This window comes from Acanthopagrus latus, chromosome 4 (genome assembly GCF_904848185.1).
Source record: "Acanthopagrus latus isolate v.2019 chromosome 4, fAcaLat1.1, whole genome shotgun sequence".
Classification (NCBI taxonomy): Eukaryota; Metazoa; Chordata; class Actinopteri; order Spariformes; family Sparidae; genus Acanthopagrus; species Acanthopagrus latus.
This window is the reverse complement of record NC_051042.1, coordinates 15,003,552-15,022,446: the sequence shown is the minus strand read 5'-3', so window position 1 is coordinate 15,022,446 and position 18,895 is coordinate 15,003,552. Positions and strand designations below refer to the sequence as shown.

The 18,895-nt window shown below is 39.4% G+C and overlaps 2 protein-coding genes across 2 annotated transcripts; one reads left to right on the top strand and one right to left on the bottom strand.

Annotated features, from left to right (window-relative positions):
- The first annotated feature begins 332 nt into the window (after window positions 1–332).
- Window positions 333–5,150, top strand: il1fma (interleukin-1 family member A). The gene is made up of 7 exons (XM_037095904.1): window positions 333–491; window positions 577–695; window positions 1,715–1,811; window positions 2,048–2,423; window positions 3,089–3,214; window positions 3,354–3,493; window positions 3,977–5,150. Exons 1-7 carry the CDS (start codon window positions 480–482, stop codon window positions 4,193–4,195), a joined length of 1,089 nt encoding a protein of 362 aa, XP_036951799.1. The 5' UTR covers window positions 333–479; the 3' UTR covers window positions 4,196–5,150.
- On the bottom strand, window positions 4,867–17,474 carry ace2 (angiotensin I converting enzyme 2). The gene is given in 18 exon segments (XM_037095900.1): window positions 4,867–6,346; window positions 6,441–6,635; window positions 7,332–7,546; window positions 7,663–7,721; window positions 8,864–9,042; window positions 9,151–9,273; window positions 10,222–10,320; window positions 10,573–10,717; window positions 12,187–12,413; window positions 13,031–13,203; window positions 13,350–13,447; window positions 14,491–14,596; window positions 14,677–14,792; window positions 15,019–15,162; window positions 16,808–16,901; window positions 17,000–17,158; window positions 17,245–17,435; window positions 17,438–17,474. Coding segments are annotated over 18 exon segments (2,445 nt in total). The 5' UTR covers window positions 17,460–17,474; the 3' UTR covers window positions 4,867–6,246.
- Window positions 17,475–18,895: the final 1,421 nt, after the last annotated feature.

The following is an 18,895-nucleotide window of genomic DNA, read 5'->3' as shown; positions in this document are numbered from 1 at the left end:
ATTGTTGTAAATACGAATTGCAGGTCTGTAACAAACAAAACTCATTACGTCATAACAGTGTCATGTCTTGAGAACTTGTGTGTTATCTCACTGAAGTTACATGGTTGTTTTCAGGCAGAAAAGTTACATAAAGTTGCTTTAAATAGAGGCTCAATGAAGAAGAAACACGTAACAACATTAACGGCGCTTTATTGATAAATTCTCGTCTCTTCTTCCATTCGTGTCACAAGTTCTGTTTTCGAACAAAGTCACAGTGTACACCGGGTCCGTTTTTTAATTTAAGATTCGCTAATCCTTATCGACTTCCTCTTCTGACACGAGTTCCCCGTCCAGGACTGTGTGAGTGACCCTTCACTCTTACTTCCCCTTCTGTTCGTGCGAAGCAGAAGCACAGACATGCCGAGGGTTTAAAAGGGCAACACAGTCACTGCTGCCAGCTTCAGTCTCTTGCTTCATCAGCAGTGAGCACAGCTGGCACCATGGATCTGAAGGTGGGTGACACAATCTAACTGCATTTAACACAAAACACCACTAATATGTAAGACGCATTTTAAAAGGCCTGTTTATTTATTCCAGGATTCTCTGGTAAAGGGAGGCGTGCTGATCAACCACCAGATTCAGGAGGGAAAGCACCAGTATGAGGTGGAGAATGTGGTGAAGTACAAGAGGGCGAGTGGAGGAAAGCCGTTTGCCAGGTACATGTCAGACACTGGTGCAAATACAGACTGGTGTGTTTCTGTGGCTCAGAAGACGTATTTACTGCGAGAAAGCACAGAGCAGTGTGGTTCGTTCAAGTGCAGGCAAAAATACATTTAAAGAACAATGAATTGATTGATAAGAAACAAGTCACACAAAACAAAGGGAGGCTCAAGAACCAGTTCATCAAGAAGAAAACCAGCAAATTAGAAATCACTCGAACTGAATTAATTGATCAACAACCTATTAATAAACATTGTTTCATGTTAACTGCAGACCTGAAACTTATGACCTTTGTTGCACAGAAAACAGAAATACAGAAGTCTCAAATGTGAAATGACAAAAAACTACTCCCACTTTGGCAGCAAGCAGTGTGAACAGAGGTGTCCATTGGCTTATAAGATTTCTTTTTTACGAGTAAAAAGTTGTAATAAGACATGTTTTGATTACAGAATGATAAACAGGACTTGGAGGCATTGTCGCTTTAACTGACAGCAACTTTATGACTTTCTAAACAAAACATTTCCGCAGAATACTGTGTGACACTACAGGACAGAGACGTCAGACATCAGTTGGGGGTCGCTGAGCAGTCAGTCTATATAATGAGGTCATTGTAAATGGTGCAACATGTTTTTGTATTAATATTAATGGCCAGGCTAACTTATATGTAATCGGCATAAATAATAATTTACAACAATTTGAGAACAATTGTACAACAGCAGACCGTCAACAACAGCAAGGCGATAAATATGGAGAGAAGTTCCCCAAACTACCTTATTTAATCACTAATCTTTGTGAATTGTTGAGTCAGGAGGAAATTTAAAAATGTTGTGGAACTGTTTTTATGACAAATTCTTCGTAAATTCCACATATGTTGCATATTATATTCTTTTTTTTTCCTTGTGCAAAAAGCCAGTGAATCTAGAACAGGGATGTTTTTCCACAAAAAAATGGCTCATTACATTAATATTCTCATTAGCTGTAACTAATGTATAGGCCTTAATCTATTTTTCCTCAGGAGAGGAGACAAACTGATGCAGATAAACGGGATAGACGTGCAAGATCTCACACCTGAGGAGTTGGCACAAATGTTAGCTGATGGTAATCCAAAGCTGGTGAGTTTACAGACTTGGCGTGTTGCTGTATAAAACTATTCCTATTTATCTTAAGAGAAAAATCAGTCAAACTGAAAAAAAAAAAGAAGTTGCTTTATATCGTGTCCAGATAGAATCATTGTTGCTGTGGTAATAACTAAAATGGATCCTCTAAACAAATCAAATGAAGAAGTTAGTGATTGTATCACCAGCAGACCTATTTATATTGTACCCCCTCCCCCCCTTCTGGTTCCCAGACGGTGCACAAGAGCGGCAGGATGAAGGAGCACCCTGAGCCGTCCTCACCAGCTGAGGAAACTTTACGTCCCTTCTCCAAAGAGTCCACAGTGCTCAGTTTCTGCATGGAGATGAAGAGGGAGGAAGACCTGGAGGAGAATGAGATGGAGCAGGATGGGGAAGGAAGAGGGCATGTGGGTACGGAGGATGCTTGTAAAGACAAAGAGAATGGGGAGTGTTCATCTGATCTGCTCATTGTCACCATGACGCAAACCAGCATCTCTGTGGTGAGCGGGAGGGGATGCGAGGACGGGAGCCCCTGTCAGGGGTGTAATGGGTCAGGATGCACCTTGAATGACGTGGTGGTGGTGGCCGAATCCAGCACGGTGGTGCTTGGTGAGTAAGTTGGGTTTTAGTCTACTCACCTCACTTCATTTCACTTCTCTCGCCAGGGTTAATAATCACCAGATAATCGTTTTGATTTCACAATTTGGAGTATAGTGCCTGACTGTCACGGAAGTAAAAATAGTGAGTGACCCAGTGACAAAAATCCAAACAGCAAGAAATAAAAAGGAGAAAAACAAAATGGCAAGTGGCGCTAAACACAAGACAAGCAGGGGCATGTCCACGAAATAAAGAACACTGAACACAGGCAAGTCATTCGAGTCATCACATATCAAGTCATGGGTCTCTAACTCCAAAGCCCAAGCTGAATTACATTTTTTTGTTGAGTCAACAAAACAGCGGCTCTAGTCAACCTCTCTGTAATACAGTATAAAAGTATGACATTGCTGGAGTCTCTGACCAGGAGTCTCTGTATATGGGAAATGTATTTTTCAGAACTGTTTCTAATGGGTTTTTGAAAAGCCGACTTCCTAAGATATGTAAGTTGACCTCTTGGAGTTAAGACAGATCTAGGTACAGTGGACCTCTGCTCTACTGGAAAAAAAAACTCACTGAGGAATTAATCACCTGTGATAAAGTCTGTATTTTCTAAAGAAAGAGGATCTAAATAATGAACTGCATCCGCTCTGTTTGATTGTTCCCTGTGTCACTTCAAGTTCCAAGAGGAAGTGGAAGTTTCAGAGTGGAGAAGCCGTCTGACGTAGAGATTGAACACGTGGCCACTCACTACTACCTCAGAGGTCTCTGCTCTCAAAGGGCCCTCTACGCTTCACCAAATCCAGGTTTGTCACTCAGTGCAGTGAGCAGCAACCTGCCACGTACCCATCCACTGAAAAATGAAACTATCAGCCATCACGGGTGTGAGACTCTCCTCGGACATTCATCGTTGTGTAATTTTTCGATTGATTCTTTTGCTTTCAGAAAAGATCACCATCTACTCCTACAAGTCAAACTTTGTGGAAAAGATTTTCAGAGGGATGCCAGTGGTCCTAAACTTCACTGGCTCCAACTGCTTCGTCAGGTGCTGCAAGGAAGGAGACAGTGTGCGGCTGCAAGTGGAGGTAACTGCTAGAGTCATCAACCTGTACAGATCTAAGTATCATGGACACAGAGTTTATATTATATCTTTATATATACGGCACCTTTTGAGTTTTGTACGCTAACCTGTCAGTGTCAAGGCTATCCATCTGTTACCACAAACTTTGTTTGGAAAAGTAGGTCTATATGAAAGTCCTGCAAAATCAAACTGTTGTTGACCTGATGATGGCGCTTGAGGATAAATTCAGGCAATCACCAAAGTGAGGAGGAAAAATGTATGTCTATGCAAAAATGGTATGACCAACATCCAGCCTTAGCACGGGACTAATCAATAGTAAATACATGTTAAATGGATGTAGGTTTTCTCGACTTGAGTTTGTCATTGTGAGTTTAACTAGTTGAGCGATATTACTGTGACATGAAGAGCAAAGAGATCAGCTCATGGCCGGGATGTTGAACAGCCACCTGTGCTCTTTGTGACGAATACAACATCTTTGTTGTTGCAGACGTGTGAGAAGCAGAGCCTGATGCAGATCTCCAAAAGCGATGCGAACGCCCTCTCCTACGTCTTCTACATGAAGTCCGACCGGTCAAAACAGAGGAAATTTGAGTCAGCGCTGCATCTCGGTTGGTTCATCCAAATCGTCAACACAGACTTCGTGGACATGGGAACCTGGGATGAGGCTGAGGGAGAGCGGGCGTTCCTCTTCATCATCAAGAAGTGACGGAGGGTCACAAGTCACACTTACTCTCAGTTCTCAGTCAGGTCAGCATAAGGGGAGACACTAAAGGTGATATCATTGTTTTTTTTCATGCTCTGGGTAATTTGAAGTTGTTGGACTGTTTTCTCGTCTTTCTTTCAAAAATACACATTTAGGTGTTATTTTAGTTGAGATTTATTTAATGGAATGTGGCAGTATTTAATTAGAAAGGCTTATTTGCAAATTGAAACTTTCTAAATTATTAGAAACAAAATAATTGTTTTGTAAGGAATCAACTCTAGTTTCACAGTGTAGTGTCTCCCCTTAACATTTAAAATTCTCTCATGAATTTTGACTTGAAGATGATGTCAAACAGAAAACCAACACACGGAGCTCTTTTTCATGAGCCACCCGGTCCAGTGATAGAAAACAGTGTCACTGTGTCAAATTCTGCTATTGCAGAAAAGCGTAGATATGTATCATACAACTATATGAAATTTAAAAAATGTTTTGCGTATGTTCAGACTTTCATATGTGATGTCACTCTTGGTAATCAGTTATGTTGTTTAAAGTGACCCTCCAAGCTAATTGTTTTTTTGTTTTTGTTTTTTTGCAAACATGAATCTTTTGTATTCAACATATAACTTTTATCAAACATTTATTGTATTTTCAAAACAGGTAGAGCAAACAAAGGATTTTGATAATAACTTTATTTAACACTTTCTAATGTACATTTTTTAGAGATTTTGTGAACACCATTAAACTATAAGCATGAGTCTGAATGAGTAGTTCTTTGTTTTACAGTGGAACAACAGGGAAACTAATTTTTTTTTTTTACTTTGTATTATTACATTTTCTTATGCTTTGACAACCTTTAATTTGACATTTCAAAACAAGTATAAGTATAAAACAAGTAAGAATTATGAAAAATGTCTTTTACAGAATATTCAACATTAAAAAGTTATATTGACAAACACAATTCTTGTCCTTTTGATTGATTGTCCAGAAATTCAGCTGCATGTCACTTAAATATCCACAGTGAAAGGAGAGGTATGATATTTAAAGAAAAACACGGTACAATCTAAAGAACTTCTACTGGAAACATTTAATACTTTTTTTAATGTTATTAAAATATTCTATTTATGAAAAAATATAGTTGATTAATTCATTCATTCATTATTTTGTTATATATTATTTTATTATCTATTTTTAAACTTGTTTAAATGTTCACACTGAGTATATTAAACTCATATTTGCAGTTTATTAAATGTGTATCTATATTCATCACACTATGTTCGGTTCATAGGTGTATATAAGTAAATATACAGAAAGTACAAGGTAAATGTCCATCAAGATAACAAAAGGTGTACTTAAATACACATAATTATAACTCATTGATTTCCCAGAGTAACACAGTTATAGTGCTATGAATTGTTAAAGGTGCTATGCATAAGAATTAGCCATCTTGAATTCATACTCAACAGTTAGTTGAGTGCTGCCAGTTGTATATTTTATACACCAGTGACTGCGGCGAGCTTTTTAGCTCATTTAGCTGTGCAGTTAGCAAGACTGCCAGTGGAATGTTGGTGCTAGAACAGCAGCTTTGGACTGCTGGGAGAAAGAGGTTTTTAGGCTCAGGGCTAGCGGGTTAGCATGCCTACTTCTGTAGATAACAAAGAAAAATAACATAATATAAACATACCTGTTATTTCATCACGTTCTGTTGATAATTTTTTGGATGTTTTGAACTAAAATTCTGCAATTCATATTGCACATTTAAAAAATAGCACACTTGTTGGACATTCACATGGGAAGTATTGTTAGTATGTTACAATTAAGAACACTTAGGTCTACCTTTCCACAACCTAAATCCAATATACAACTCCCGGACAAAGTAAAACTTTCATACATATACACATTAAGCACTTACACTGACGGTTAATAAGAGGCCATGCAAAGGTGATAAAAGAGGGAACGGCCTTATCAGCTAGAGTTAGAGCTAGAGTTTTAACTTTCCCATCCTTGGAATATGTGTCTACTTTACGTAAGCACTGAGGACATCTCCGCTCTGTTCCTCAGAATCCAGTTTGTTCATCCTCACTCTCTTCAAAGGCTTTGTTAGTATGTTCTTCATTGTTCTCATAGGGATTCTCCACGGTGGCCTTTGCAGGCTTCCTACAAACACACAAGGAATACGGCACGTCTCTAAGTTATGTATGTTTTGAGCTAACATGGCGAATATAGGTCACAGTCTCAAGGGCAAACTTACTTTCTGCGCTCTTTGATACCAGAGAAGATGAGGTAAACGCCCACTAGCACCACAATTCCCATGACCACCCCAAACACCACCAGCCACACCTCCACCGGCTGCTGCACAGGAGCGGCCAGTGTTGGGATGATTCCCTCGAACTCCAGCGTCTGGTCATCCAGTTGGAAGGCATCGTTGATTCGGGCTCGAGATAACCTGGAATCAGTATTAGAATGGGTTAATTATTGCTCACATTTATTAAATGTCTCAACAGAAAGGACACACAGAGTTTAACATATCATTTTTAGCAAGAAGCAACTGAAAGAAAATCCATACATTAGTAAGGCTCTGTCAGCAGCCCTGTGAGCTAATTGCTAACACAGCATGCTGACATGCTCACAATGGCAAAGACATGCTGATGTTTAGCAAGTATTATGTTTATCATGCTCACTGACTTGGTTTACTGTATCATGTTAGCAAACTAACATTTGCTATTTAGTACTAAACATAGTGCAGCTAAGGTTGATGGGAACATCAATAGGTTTGCAGGTATTTGCTCATATACAAATTCAACTTTTGCCCTGATAATGGCACTCACTGTATATTAAGTCTGGCGTCTTTGACCAGCCATTTTTTTTTTCTCTCCTATATCATAAAGCAATTTATTCTCAGTTTAATTTGACAACTTTGGTGTTGTCTATTGACAAATAAATTAACTTTGAACCTTTAAAAGACCAAAACTGCCAACCTTAGAGCTAGCATTACTAAAAATAATAAAAAAAATCAATTAACTTGGCCAGTACAGCTGCTCAGGGTGAAACACAAATGAGTTAATTGCAGTCAGTGTTGTGGACGATGCTGTAAATAATCAAATTACACTTGTGGATGTGGTGAATAACACTACAGCCTCACCTTATGGCAGCCACCACAACATCCTTTGGGATAAATTCATCGGGGTTCTCTGTGCTTCTGACCATAAAGTAGAAGGAGATTCTAGGAGTCCAGACAGTCGTGATGACGTTGTCTGATGTGAAGGAGCGGGTGATGTTCCGTTGGGCGTAGTACTGCCTTAAAGCATACGCAATGTTGGCCTTGAACAGGTACATCTCGTTTTCATTCCAGGGATACTGAAACATATTGTAGTAGATTAGTATTTTCAAACACATTGCAGTTCACTTCAAATACACAAAATGAAGTTCATGTGTAGTTGATTCAACTTCTAAAAATGGTTAATAGTACTCACAGCATCCTCGCCCATGGCAGCCTTCAGACTCAGTCTCACTTTAATTTGATTCTTTAAAACTGTGAAAAGTCAAATCATGAATTCAGTCATTTGTTGCTTCCCATTTTTCATATTTCATCAGATCAAACGTGGCAGGTGACCGGTCGGCTGGCTCCGGACAACATGCATTTGTTGTTGGATGTCAACCACACTATAAGTGGTTAAAATAAATTGTTGCTGTGGCTAAATACACATAAACTGCCATAAACTCCAGATGCGACCAATTTTGGATACCATGTACAAGCAGGTATATAAAGTATAAACTGAAATTCTTACAGTTTTTAACATTAATACATCAAATTCAAACTGTCACAGTCCTGTCATTTTGGTTTCATTATACGTGTGTTTTCTTTGTGTTTTGGTGTGTGTTGCCCTTTTGTCTTGTGTCCCCACCAGCCCGATCTTCCCTCCACACCTACACGCCATCTCCCTCATTAGTCTTTCCCTCCTCCCAGTGTTTTTCCAACCCGCTAACATCAACAGAGCAGCTGTGCCAAACCAATTCTTACATCCAAATTATGCAAATGTGTGACGTAGTGTAGTGGTGTGATGTCACAAAGTCACGGCAGAGCTACTGAAAAGGTAGGAGAGAGGAGCTTCCCTTGGCACGGCCTTTGACCTTTTTTAACTGTCATAATCTTTTACAGACACAAGAACATAGTTTATAAAAACACTAATGGAAAGGGATGAGAAAAAAAAATTGCATAATAGGTCTCCTTTAAGTCAGTAAAAACTTGTCTTGCTCTATACCCCAGCTGCACACAGCAGCAGTTTGCAGCCATCACATGCATTCTCTTCAGGAAATGTACTCTCCAGGAATGAGTGTAGTTTGAAAATGCTAGTGGGTTAAGTCTGTGTTTTTCTACTTCCTTAAAAAGCCTTTAGGGGTTTTTACATATCAGTATATTTCTTTCAGTACTCTTCACCAACTCTTGACGATGAGACTCCAGTAAAATACTGACCAAAGAAATAGTCCCCCCCGACAATGTGTTTTGTTTTTGATATTTTGGTTTTTGTAAAGGTTAAACATACAAGACACAATATATCAGCAGTCTGCTCAAAAACCAGGCTGTTTTACTATACAGACATGAAAAATAGTCCTGTAAGTTAATTGATTGTTATTTTACTGGCAGTAATCTTCAATGTGGGTATCTTTACTCACATGGAGATATTTCTGGGTTCCAGCCCACCATCCTGTCATGTTTTGCGTTATCTGCCTTAAGCCAGTCATGAAGCTTTTGGAAGTAGTCCAACAAGGGCCTAGCGTCCATCCTAGTGTCACCGGATATCGTCTGCAAAGCCTTGGTCCAGGACTGGGACCTTCCCAACTCTAACATCTCCCTAACAGAAAACATTGATGATAATTATGATGAGATGTATGCATGTGCACCACAATCACACAAATATGCCACACTCGTGTGTTAAAGAGGAACAGAAAGTCATCCATACCTCAGCTTGGTTCCTGCTTCTTTGGAATTCGTAATGTCACATGTTGACAAGGGTCCTGTATGATTAGCAGCATCACAAAGTGCCTTTTGGAACTGAAACTGGTAGATGGTTCTTGTGAAATACCTGCATACACAACCAGGGACAATCACACACACACACACACGCACACACAGATACATAAGGGGTAATGTCTCAAAGCGGAAATGGGTTGAAAGACCACATTTTTACAAGACGGTTATTTCCCTCCAACACGCTGGCTAGCTCAAATGTCATACTGCTTTGTTCCAAGCCAAGCCACTCTTCATTTACAATCATTCACAACTTAAACTTAACTTTCACTTTAAGTATATCCAGCCATCCAAAAACTAGTCTAAACTCACACAAAGCTGATTGCGAGAAAGTCCAGGTGGCTGGAATTAAAGGGTAACTCCACCAATTTGTCAAATTAAAGGTGCAATATGTAAGAATTGGTGTCTTGTCAAATTCGGACTCCAACAAATACTACCACAAATAGGGATAGCATATAACTAGTATAACTAGAAAAATTACTAACTGCTGTTGACTGAAGCCATCTTTATTTTATAAGCTCAGTTAGCTGTGGTTAGCCAGCAGTCCAGATTAGGAGTGTCTGACTTTATAATGCTAGCACAGGAGCTTTGGACTGAGATGGGCAAGAGCTAACTGGTTGGCATGATGACTTCAGTAGATACCTCTACAAACTAATACATGGAAGTCTTAATGCGAAAACCTCACATGCTATTAGTAATTTTAATTTAATTCTTGGATGTTTTCACCCAAAATTTATACATATTGCATCTTAAAAGTCTGCTTACAGGTCTTGGGGAGTCCTACGTGTGTGAAAAAAGTAGCCTGACTGAAATCACTAGAGGCTCAGTTTACATGCAGTTTCCTCTGGATCCTAAAAAAAGGCTTTATACTACATTTTACAGATGCAGTAGCACTCCCCAAGCCCTGCAATCACACTTTTATGTGTGAAATTGTTTGAGTAACACTTTAAGGTGTCATGCTTTTATTTCTGTCAAGTGCTGAGCTTTACAGTAGGAGCGTTACCTGATGAAAGAATAGTCTCCAGACACATGGAACAGAGCGGGCGGGTCACAGTAGGTCTCATCTCTGGGGTACGGCTCCGCCACCCCGACCAGCTCCCTCCTGTTGTGACAACAGAGAGTCAGCACTGACGCAGGCTGATGCTGTCACTAAGAACCTGCAGCGAAGCAGCCGCTGAGGTTACACCACATGAAAAGACAACGATAACACTAGTCCACTCTTGATGTCATGACCACATGTGATGACATTAATATTAGATGTTAGCAAGTCTTTATGCAATTAACTTGTGAGTGATCACGGGCTGGGCAAGCTAACTGGCCCATTAAAAGATGCTTCATGTACGTCTCTGCTTACTTCATCTCCCACCACTGCTTCATCCACTCATCCTTGGGGATGTTCCCCGCAAACACCTGCCACCTCCACTCCTCAAGCATGTAGGTGAATGGCAGTGTAGCCACGATGGTGAGCGCCTGTTTCAGGAGGAAGTTGATCTCAGTCTCTGCAAGGGAAGAAACACAAAATAATTGAAGCTATATGAAGAGAAAAGGTCAGGAAGCTGTGTGCTTCTGGTCCAAACATCATAACAAAAGTTATGGCAGCTACAAGAAACGTTAGCTTTTTGTTGATTCTGGTGACCCCTGTGGACAAAAAGCATTATGAGCACCATTGCCTTGTGTCAAATGACTCCAGTAATTATACAGAATCAGCTAATCGTCTTGCTGATGGTCTTATTTGCTTCAGTATTAAATTGAAACTGTCTCTAAAAAGGACATTGTTTCTTCCTTTTTTTCAACAGCCTACAGCCCTGTTTTGTTGAGCTGTTCTTTTCTGGGAACATTTCAGTGAGTTTACTGCAAGACCCAGAAGTGTTTAGCACTCATCTGACGTGCTATTTATGACACCTAAGTCAGACACTGTAGCTAGATGACAGTTTGTATAACAGTTAGCAGAGGGGCCCAAAGTCGTGCTATGCCTCTGGTCACTGAGGTAAACAGGTGAAAACAGGTGTGACATCATCTATCCGTGTCATTTGAGGGCAGCAACTCAGACAGATTACTCACACATTGACTACTTCTCTGATTCGGCCAGATTTTTCAATTAATTTGTCACTGACAGGAAAACAAAGACGGGCTGTATTCAGATTTGTGACCTGGCAAACCAGAAACAATTCAGTAGAGATGACAGTTATAACATGGGTATTGGATGGATTGTTATTATAAAACTACTGATTAAAACAACCTTAAAGGATAAGGTCACCCGTTGACAGAGAATTCATTCATTTTCTACTGATCCCCATGTTGATGGAACGTTATATGAAGCTTTGTAGTTCACAAGCAACAAAACAGTGTTGCAGCATTCTCCCAAACAACTGAAGGAGATGGGAACTTATTTCGAAATGGAAAAAACAACTATTCAAAAAAACATAAAAATGGCTGATGTAATCCAAGCCTCTGAAAGCACAGAGACTCCAAATAAAACATATTTTGAATGTAAGTCTAAAGATGTGAGTCCTCAATGCACATTTGAGCTTGTTCACCCACTTCAGAGGAGAGGGGTGCTAAAGGTTTAAGCTAAGCAACACAGTGAAGATTAAGTCTTAAAAACGGGTGTAATTAACAACTTTTCAAATCACTGTGTGATCTTGGGGCTTCTGGACACTTTAATTACGCTGAACAGTCTATGTTTTTTTTTTTTTTTTCAGTTGTGTTTTGTGTCTGTCTGGTTCAGTTGTTTAAGAGAATGCTGCAGTGCTGTTTTGCTCTGCAACTTCAGCTGACATTCAGTTCATAAGGGGATGAGTAGCTAATGACCAAATTTAGCTAACCACAGCTAACTGAGCTTATAAAATAAAGATGGCTTCAGTCAACAGCAGTTAGTAATCATTCTAGTTATATATAACCTTTACTTATGTTCAATAATTGTCAGTGTTCTACATCAATAGCACCGTCCATGCGAATCGATACATACGCTCATCATAAACAAAGTCAGGCGCTAGGAGCCCCAGGCTCTGCAGGTGTTTGGGAGTCGCAGCAGAGAGGGACATGATTTCTCCGACGGCCTCGTGGAAACCCTCGTTGGCTCCGTCCCTCAGGAGGTAGGTCAGGTTGCGGTAGGCCATCTGGTACTGGTTGTGACCCATCTCGTGGTGCACCGTGAGGAAGTCGTCCATGGTGACCTTGGTGCACATTTTGATCCTGAAGAAATCGCAGGAAAACTGTTGTTATCAGCAGTTACAGTGCTGGGCACAGACATGGCACAATCATATCAGATATACTGCACCAATAAAAAAAAAAGCTGCGCAACAGCATGTTTCTGATGAGTCAGATGGAATGAGCACTGGAGTCCAAGTCCAAAAAAATAAATTAAGTCCTTTTCCAGGGACTGAAGGAGTAGATATCACCCAATCTGATACTAGAGGAGTTGAAAGAGTTACATTTTAAATTTGGACAAACTTTTAGACACTCAAACCTCTGAGTATTGGATCAACAATACTGATTAATATTTGACTTTGGTCATCTTTATCAGCTGGAAAAAATTACTCAGAGAGATTGATCAAGATCATTGTTCCAACTAGTTCATATTTATGGCCCTCATGTACCGATCTACAGATTACACTTCTCAACACAGCACAAAAACCCCAATAAAACATCTCACATGGAATTATGATTTATGATGACACTTAATCAACTGCTAATGTGGGTTTGCCCATGGAAGTTTTATCTTAGAGTCAGCAGTTTCAATATCACAGAGTTGCCCGGACTGTCGATGTGACATTTGTTTCAGCATATTTATGTGTGGATTTTTTTCCTACCTGAAGTCCTCTCTGTTTCCCATGTCCCAGGCGGTGGGGTGACAGACCACGTTGCGTCCATCCGTAGGCTTCGTCAGCATGGAGTTATTCCAGAAGTTTGGGAACATCTCGTAAAGACCAACAGACATGAAGAACTTCTCTGCTTCTTCGAAAAACTGAAGCTCTGTCCAGCCCTGAAATTCAATTTGACATCTGGTTTCAGTTCCAGTATAAGCTTTTAATTTTTCATGTCTTAATCACTGTGTGAACTGCAATAGAAAGGCCGTTTTTGTGTTTATTATGCAAACAGGGGCAAAGAATCAACAAAAGTGCACTGTACCTTGTCCACCATGGTTTGGCTAACGTCGATATCTGGTTTGTCAGGGTAGGGGGTTGACAGGCGGTACAGGTTGGTCCAGAATCTTCCCCACATGTCACCTGAACAATTGACACAAATGTGTGTTGTTTTTTTTTGTTTTTTTCACCAGCGGACACGATGATAACCTTCCTAAAGCAGAGGTTAGTTACAACCCTTTCAAATTGTGTCATTATATCACATCTGTGTCAACTTCTATCTGTATTTTTACAACCACTAAAAAAGTCAGTAAGTAACATTTTCCTGAAGGGCGGGTGTCTGTCTTTACCAAGCCTCAAAACAGAAGTGATTTAATGATTCAGATTAAATATGTTCCATATATAATATTAAATATTGTTTCTCAGGCTGCCACCCGATCAGTCATAAACAGACTGGTAGTAATCTGACGTGGACAGCAGAGGGAGCCAAACAAAAGTTCTGGACTGGGATTTAAACTTACTTCAACACCCAAATCCTAATACTCTTCATATTGTCACATTATAATGAATACCTATAATGCACTGTAATGTTATTTATGATGATATCATAACATTGTTGCACACCTGAGTTACATGGGCTGGAAAAGGGCCTGAGTACAAGATGTGAGTTTTGATATGGGGCAGAGATTCATGTTTAGTGGTGTGTGTTATCTTGGGTTGGTTCATCAATTATAATTAAAACCTCATAAAGTAAAGCCCTTTTCCCCAACACAAGGATCCCACCCACAATGCCAGTAGGCCTGCGCTGGAGAAACAGAAAAGAAAGAAAAAGAAAACCAGGGGTGCAAACAGGAACGAGACAAAGAAAAGACAGACAAAATTATAAGGCTCAAAACTATGAAGGACATAAAAATGACAACAACAAATAAAAACAACAACTTTTTTTAGACCTACGTGCTCTATGGATGATAAACAGAGAGGACAGCAAGTGAAGAATTTAGGAATTTAGATATCATAAAACTATGATGCATTCCTGTCATAACCTCATCAAACAAAGAAAAGTAAAAAAAAAGAAAAAGAAAGAAAGGCAAAATGTAATATATAGAACAGTGATCGCAGCAGGATTGATAGCTGTAGCTTGATGCCTCTGATCTGATGCCTAGCTCTGAACAGAAACCTCCACATACCCAGCAGGTGGGCTGGCAGAGGTCCCTCTGGATAAATGCCCTCTTTGTAGACCTCCATCAGCCTGGCTCTCACATAAGCATGCAGGTCCTTGTATAAAGGCATAATCTGTGGATATAACATCAAATAATTGTAGTTAATCACTTTGAGACATACCATCTACTAATAGGGACATTTATTAGACGTACTTGTTTGTATACAGCGCGGACATCCGCCATCAGCTCATCTCCAGTGTAACGGTACAGAAGGTCCTCGTCGATGGTCTCATAGTTATATCTCCAGTAAGCTCCATAGTCTTTAAAACCTGCAAGTGTGTGTGTGTCAGAGGGGGTTAGGCTCACACTACCAACTGTGAGTGTTCATCCCACAGGAGTGATGAAAGCTACATTAAGTTTCCGAGCAGAATGAACAAGGACACCAACCCTGAGGAACACCGCAGCCTCTCTGACATGTACACACTAGAAGCAGTAGACGGTCTTCACAATAAAAAGCCTAACAGCATCGAGTGGGACATTGTGTTTGAGCATCACCATTAAGTCGGGAAGCTTCATTCTTCAGATCCACGTAGTCTTCATACAGGGGCCTCATCTTCTTCCCCGTCTCTCTCCTCCAGCCCTCCCACACATGCAGACGCTCATCGTAGTCTTCGCTGTTTGCCATTACATGTTCCAGGCCTGTAAACAGACAAACACACAAGTCAGATCACATTAATCTCAGATAAAGGTTTGGCTTTTCAGGGAATCATCCAGAAACATGCAAAGAGGAGGTTAACACTAAAAAAAAAAAAAATGATCGAGCAGAACGAAGGACATTTATTCATACAGTAAGTACTGTATATATTCTATTTTATGATTTCATTCATACCGCTATTCAACTACATTTTGGAAAATGTTCTATATTGAATATTGCACTTTTTACTATAATCCTTTTTTCATATATTAACTGTCAAAGATTAAACTACTGCAGAGTATATAAGGCTGCTAAAATTAGCTCCACTTTGATAACACGGAAATCTCACAGTGTTGTAAAAAAGTAACTTAAATTCATACTTAAGTAAAAGTAAAGATATCGTGTTAACATTTTACTTTGGTAAAGGTGAAAGTCACCCACACAAAAAGTACTTGCGTAGAAGTCTTATAGTATCTGATATTAGGTGTACTTCAGTATCAAAGGACAGTTAGGTTAATCATATTTATTTACAGGTCTGTATATATTGTATAATATGAGTTTATCAGTTGCACATCTGATCAAATTTTTAGCATTTGTTTTGTTATCAGATATATATATATTTTTTTTTTAGTTTTAAGCTTTGAGTTGTTTTGTTTTTGTAAGTACTGTACTTGAGTAAATATATTCAGTTACATTCCACCAGTGAAATGTTATTATCATTGACAATAAACATGATCATCAAAGTACTCTAAATGGAGCAAATATTGAATAAATAATCATTGTTTCATACATTTTGCTACTCATACCTCTCAACTTTTACTGCAGTGAAATTTGGAGTGAAGGACCTTTAGCTCTAATGGAATATTTTTACATTGTGGTACAGCTGTGGTATATTATATATAAGGTCTCAGTGCTTCTTCAACAACTGTATTATAGAGGTCTAAAAAGTACCACGGTAAATATATTCAAAGTAAGACTACTAAAAATGGACAGTGCGGGATATAATTAGTATAAGGTATTATTAGATTGTTAATAATAATATTGTAGAGGGTTTAGGTGGGGTTAACTACTTGACAACTTTATATTCAGTTGAATGCTTTAGTCAAGTGGTTCCCAACCTGAGGGGTCTGGCCCCTCCACAGGGCCACTTGATACATCTGAGGAAACTTGTTGAACTTATATGTATTCTTTACTGTTTTTTATGAAACTGTCATGATTTTACTTCTTTGACCCTCAATATTTATTGAAATAAAACCATCTTTAAAAATGGGGAAATCTTTCTTTGGTGGAGCTGCTGACAACTCATAGACATCTGACCTGTGACAAGAGACACCCACCAGACAATCATGTTCTGTGAGGGGTCACGAACCCCAAAAAAAGTTCTGAGAGTCTGGTAAAATCTTTCAAATGTGTATTCACAAGCTCATCTTGAAGGTTTTTTTAAGGTAAAATCTCAACCTGCTATAGCAGTCAGATAAATGCAAACGCTAACCACAATGTCACCACAATGGAATACATAACCTAAGGTCAAAAACTTGGACAAAAGCCACTTCTATTTTTCTCCGTTAATTATAAACTGCTTTATCTGACTATGGCTGACAGTAGCAGGCAGCCACGTCAACATAACCGGCCCTTATTAACAGAATTTACCTGGCTCCAAAGTCTGGCAGTTAGCGGGGTCGTCCTTGAGGCACACGGTCGCGGTGCTGTAGATTGTACTCATATCACTCATGACCTTACTCAGCTGTGAGCAGATTTTGGAAGATTAACAAAGATAGTTAAAGACACATTCAAACACACATCTACAACAGAATAAAATTAAACATGGAGTGATTGTCTTACATGTGCAGCTTTATCCGGGGACAGGGCACCAGAGCCTTTGTCTTGTAGTGAGATGAGCTGTAATTTCAATTCTCGATCATTGATCTGGTCGATGGGGAACTTCTGGGCCTCCTCTGACATCTTGCTGTAGAAATTGCCCCAAACTTGCCCCTCTTGTGCCTGGGTGGAATGAAAACAGCCAGATCAAATCATGTAAATCAGTAACTTAAATCAAGTCTGCACCATAAAAGCCTTCGAATGCTTACCAGTTTGTCTGAGTTCTCCTGAGTGATGTTGGTGTTGTACGCCCATGATGCCAGCGAGTACTGGTACATAAGTTTGGTGGCCTCCTCGTCGAACCTCTGCAGGAACTCCCTGGCGTTGTTTTCCAGTTCCGACTGGGCAGACACAACGCAGGACACAGCCAGCAACGCTACAAAAACCCTGGGAATCATCTCGGCTGCTTCAGCTCCATCAACATCCGCGCACTAACTATGAGGAGGACGGGTGCTGCACTCTGTTATACAGTTTCAATAACCTTCGCTGCTGCCTTGGCCTTTGGACCGTAGAGCCATAACTGAGGGTGTATCCGAGTTTTCATCTACAGATAGGATGTTTATAAAGAACAGTGAACAGTCTTGGCATTCAGTGTTAAACTTTCAGTCGTTATCAGATACAACATAGACACATCACATCAATCGTGTTTCTCTCATGGCTGAGCTGATGCGGCATAGGCTGTGTTTTAGCCTCACATTAAATCAGTCTGTTGTCACAATCTAGTTCTTGCTGCCTTTCAAATGAGTTCCCATGAAAGCATTTTGTCTTTGCAGTTCTTCCGCTACAAGCTTTATTGTATCTGCATGTACATTCCTGTGGTTTTAAAGGGGTTAAAATGCAGAAAACCTATAAATGATGAGCTTTCCTAAAAATGTAAGACAATACCTTATTTAAGACTTTTAGGACTCTTAAAACTATTTTTATCTTTCATTGTAATTATTTTTCTCAACTGATGGAGTTTGTCGAGATTGGTTTGAATTATTTCAGCTCATTGTACTTTTAAAGGGACACTATGTTGTTTGGAGACTTGATTCCATGATTCCATATTGAGGTAATAATACAAACTCAGAGATACTTATTTTTTCCATAAGTGAATAAATGAACTGTTCTCACAGGAAAATAAGATCCAAAGAACTTTGTTTGAAGATAGGAAGGTGTCAGGGTCCGCAACATATAAACAAAGTAAAACAGTATGAAATTGTGCTGTCCTTTAAGGTCAGTTTGTTGATTCAGTTTATTCAGACATGAATACAAAGAGAGTTTGTTTAGTTAGTTTGTTTAGTCAACGAAGATCCTTCTCTTCTGATTAAAATGTAATCGTAAAATGTCAAATGCAATTTAATTAACCTTTTTATTTGTTTTCAGTGAGTGAAAATAAAGTTAGAAGGACCAATATATGATCTGAGCAACAATAATGTCAAAACAGGTTTTGTGCTAAATGTGCACTATCTATTGATATTCTCCAAGAGTCATTTGTCAAACAAACATGACCCTTTGAGGATAGAAAATGTCAAGGAATCAGGAAACAAAAGCTTTAGACGAGCCTCCAACCTCCTTATCTGCTGGAGGTGGATTTACCAGCAGCAGATAAAATGCAAGTCACGCACTGTTAAGCCCTAAATGCTGATAAGAAATCAGCCACAGGGGCAAGGTTTATTATTGAGATTTATCATAAACACAGAGAGGTTATTTAATACTCTCTCTCTCTCTCTCTCTCTCTCTCTCTCCCTCCATTATAAAACCAATAAACAAACACACTGAAATAATTCATTTCATTTACAAAGGCAACATTTTTGTGTTTCTTGGTGTCTTTTGTCTGCGTTTCACATTGGGTCTCTACCTCAGTGTATTTCCAAGAAA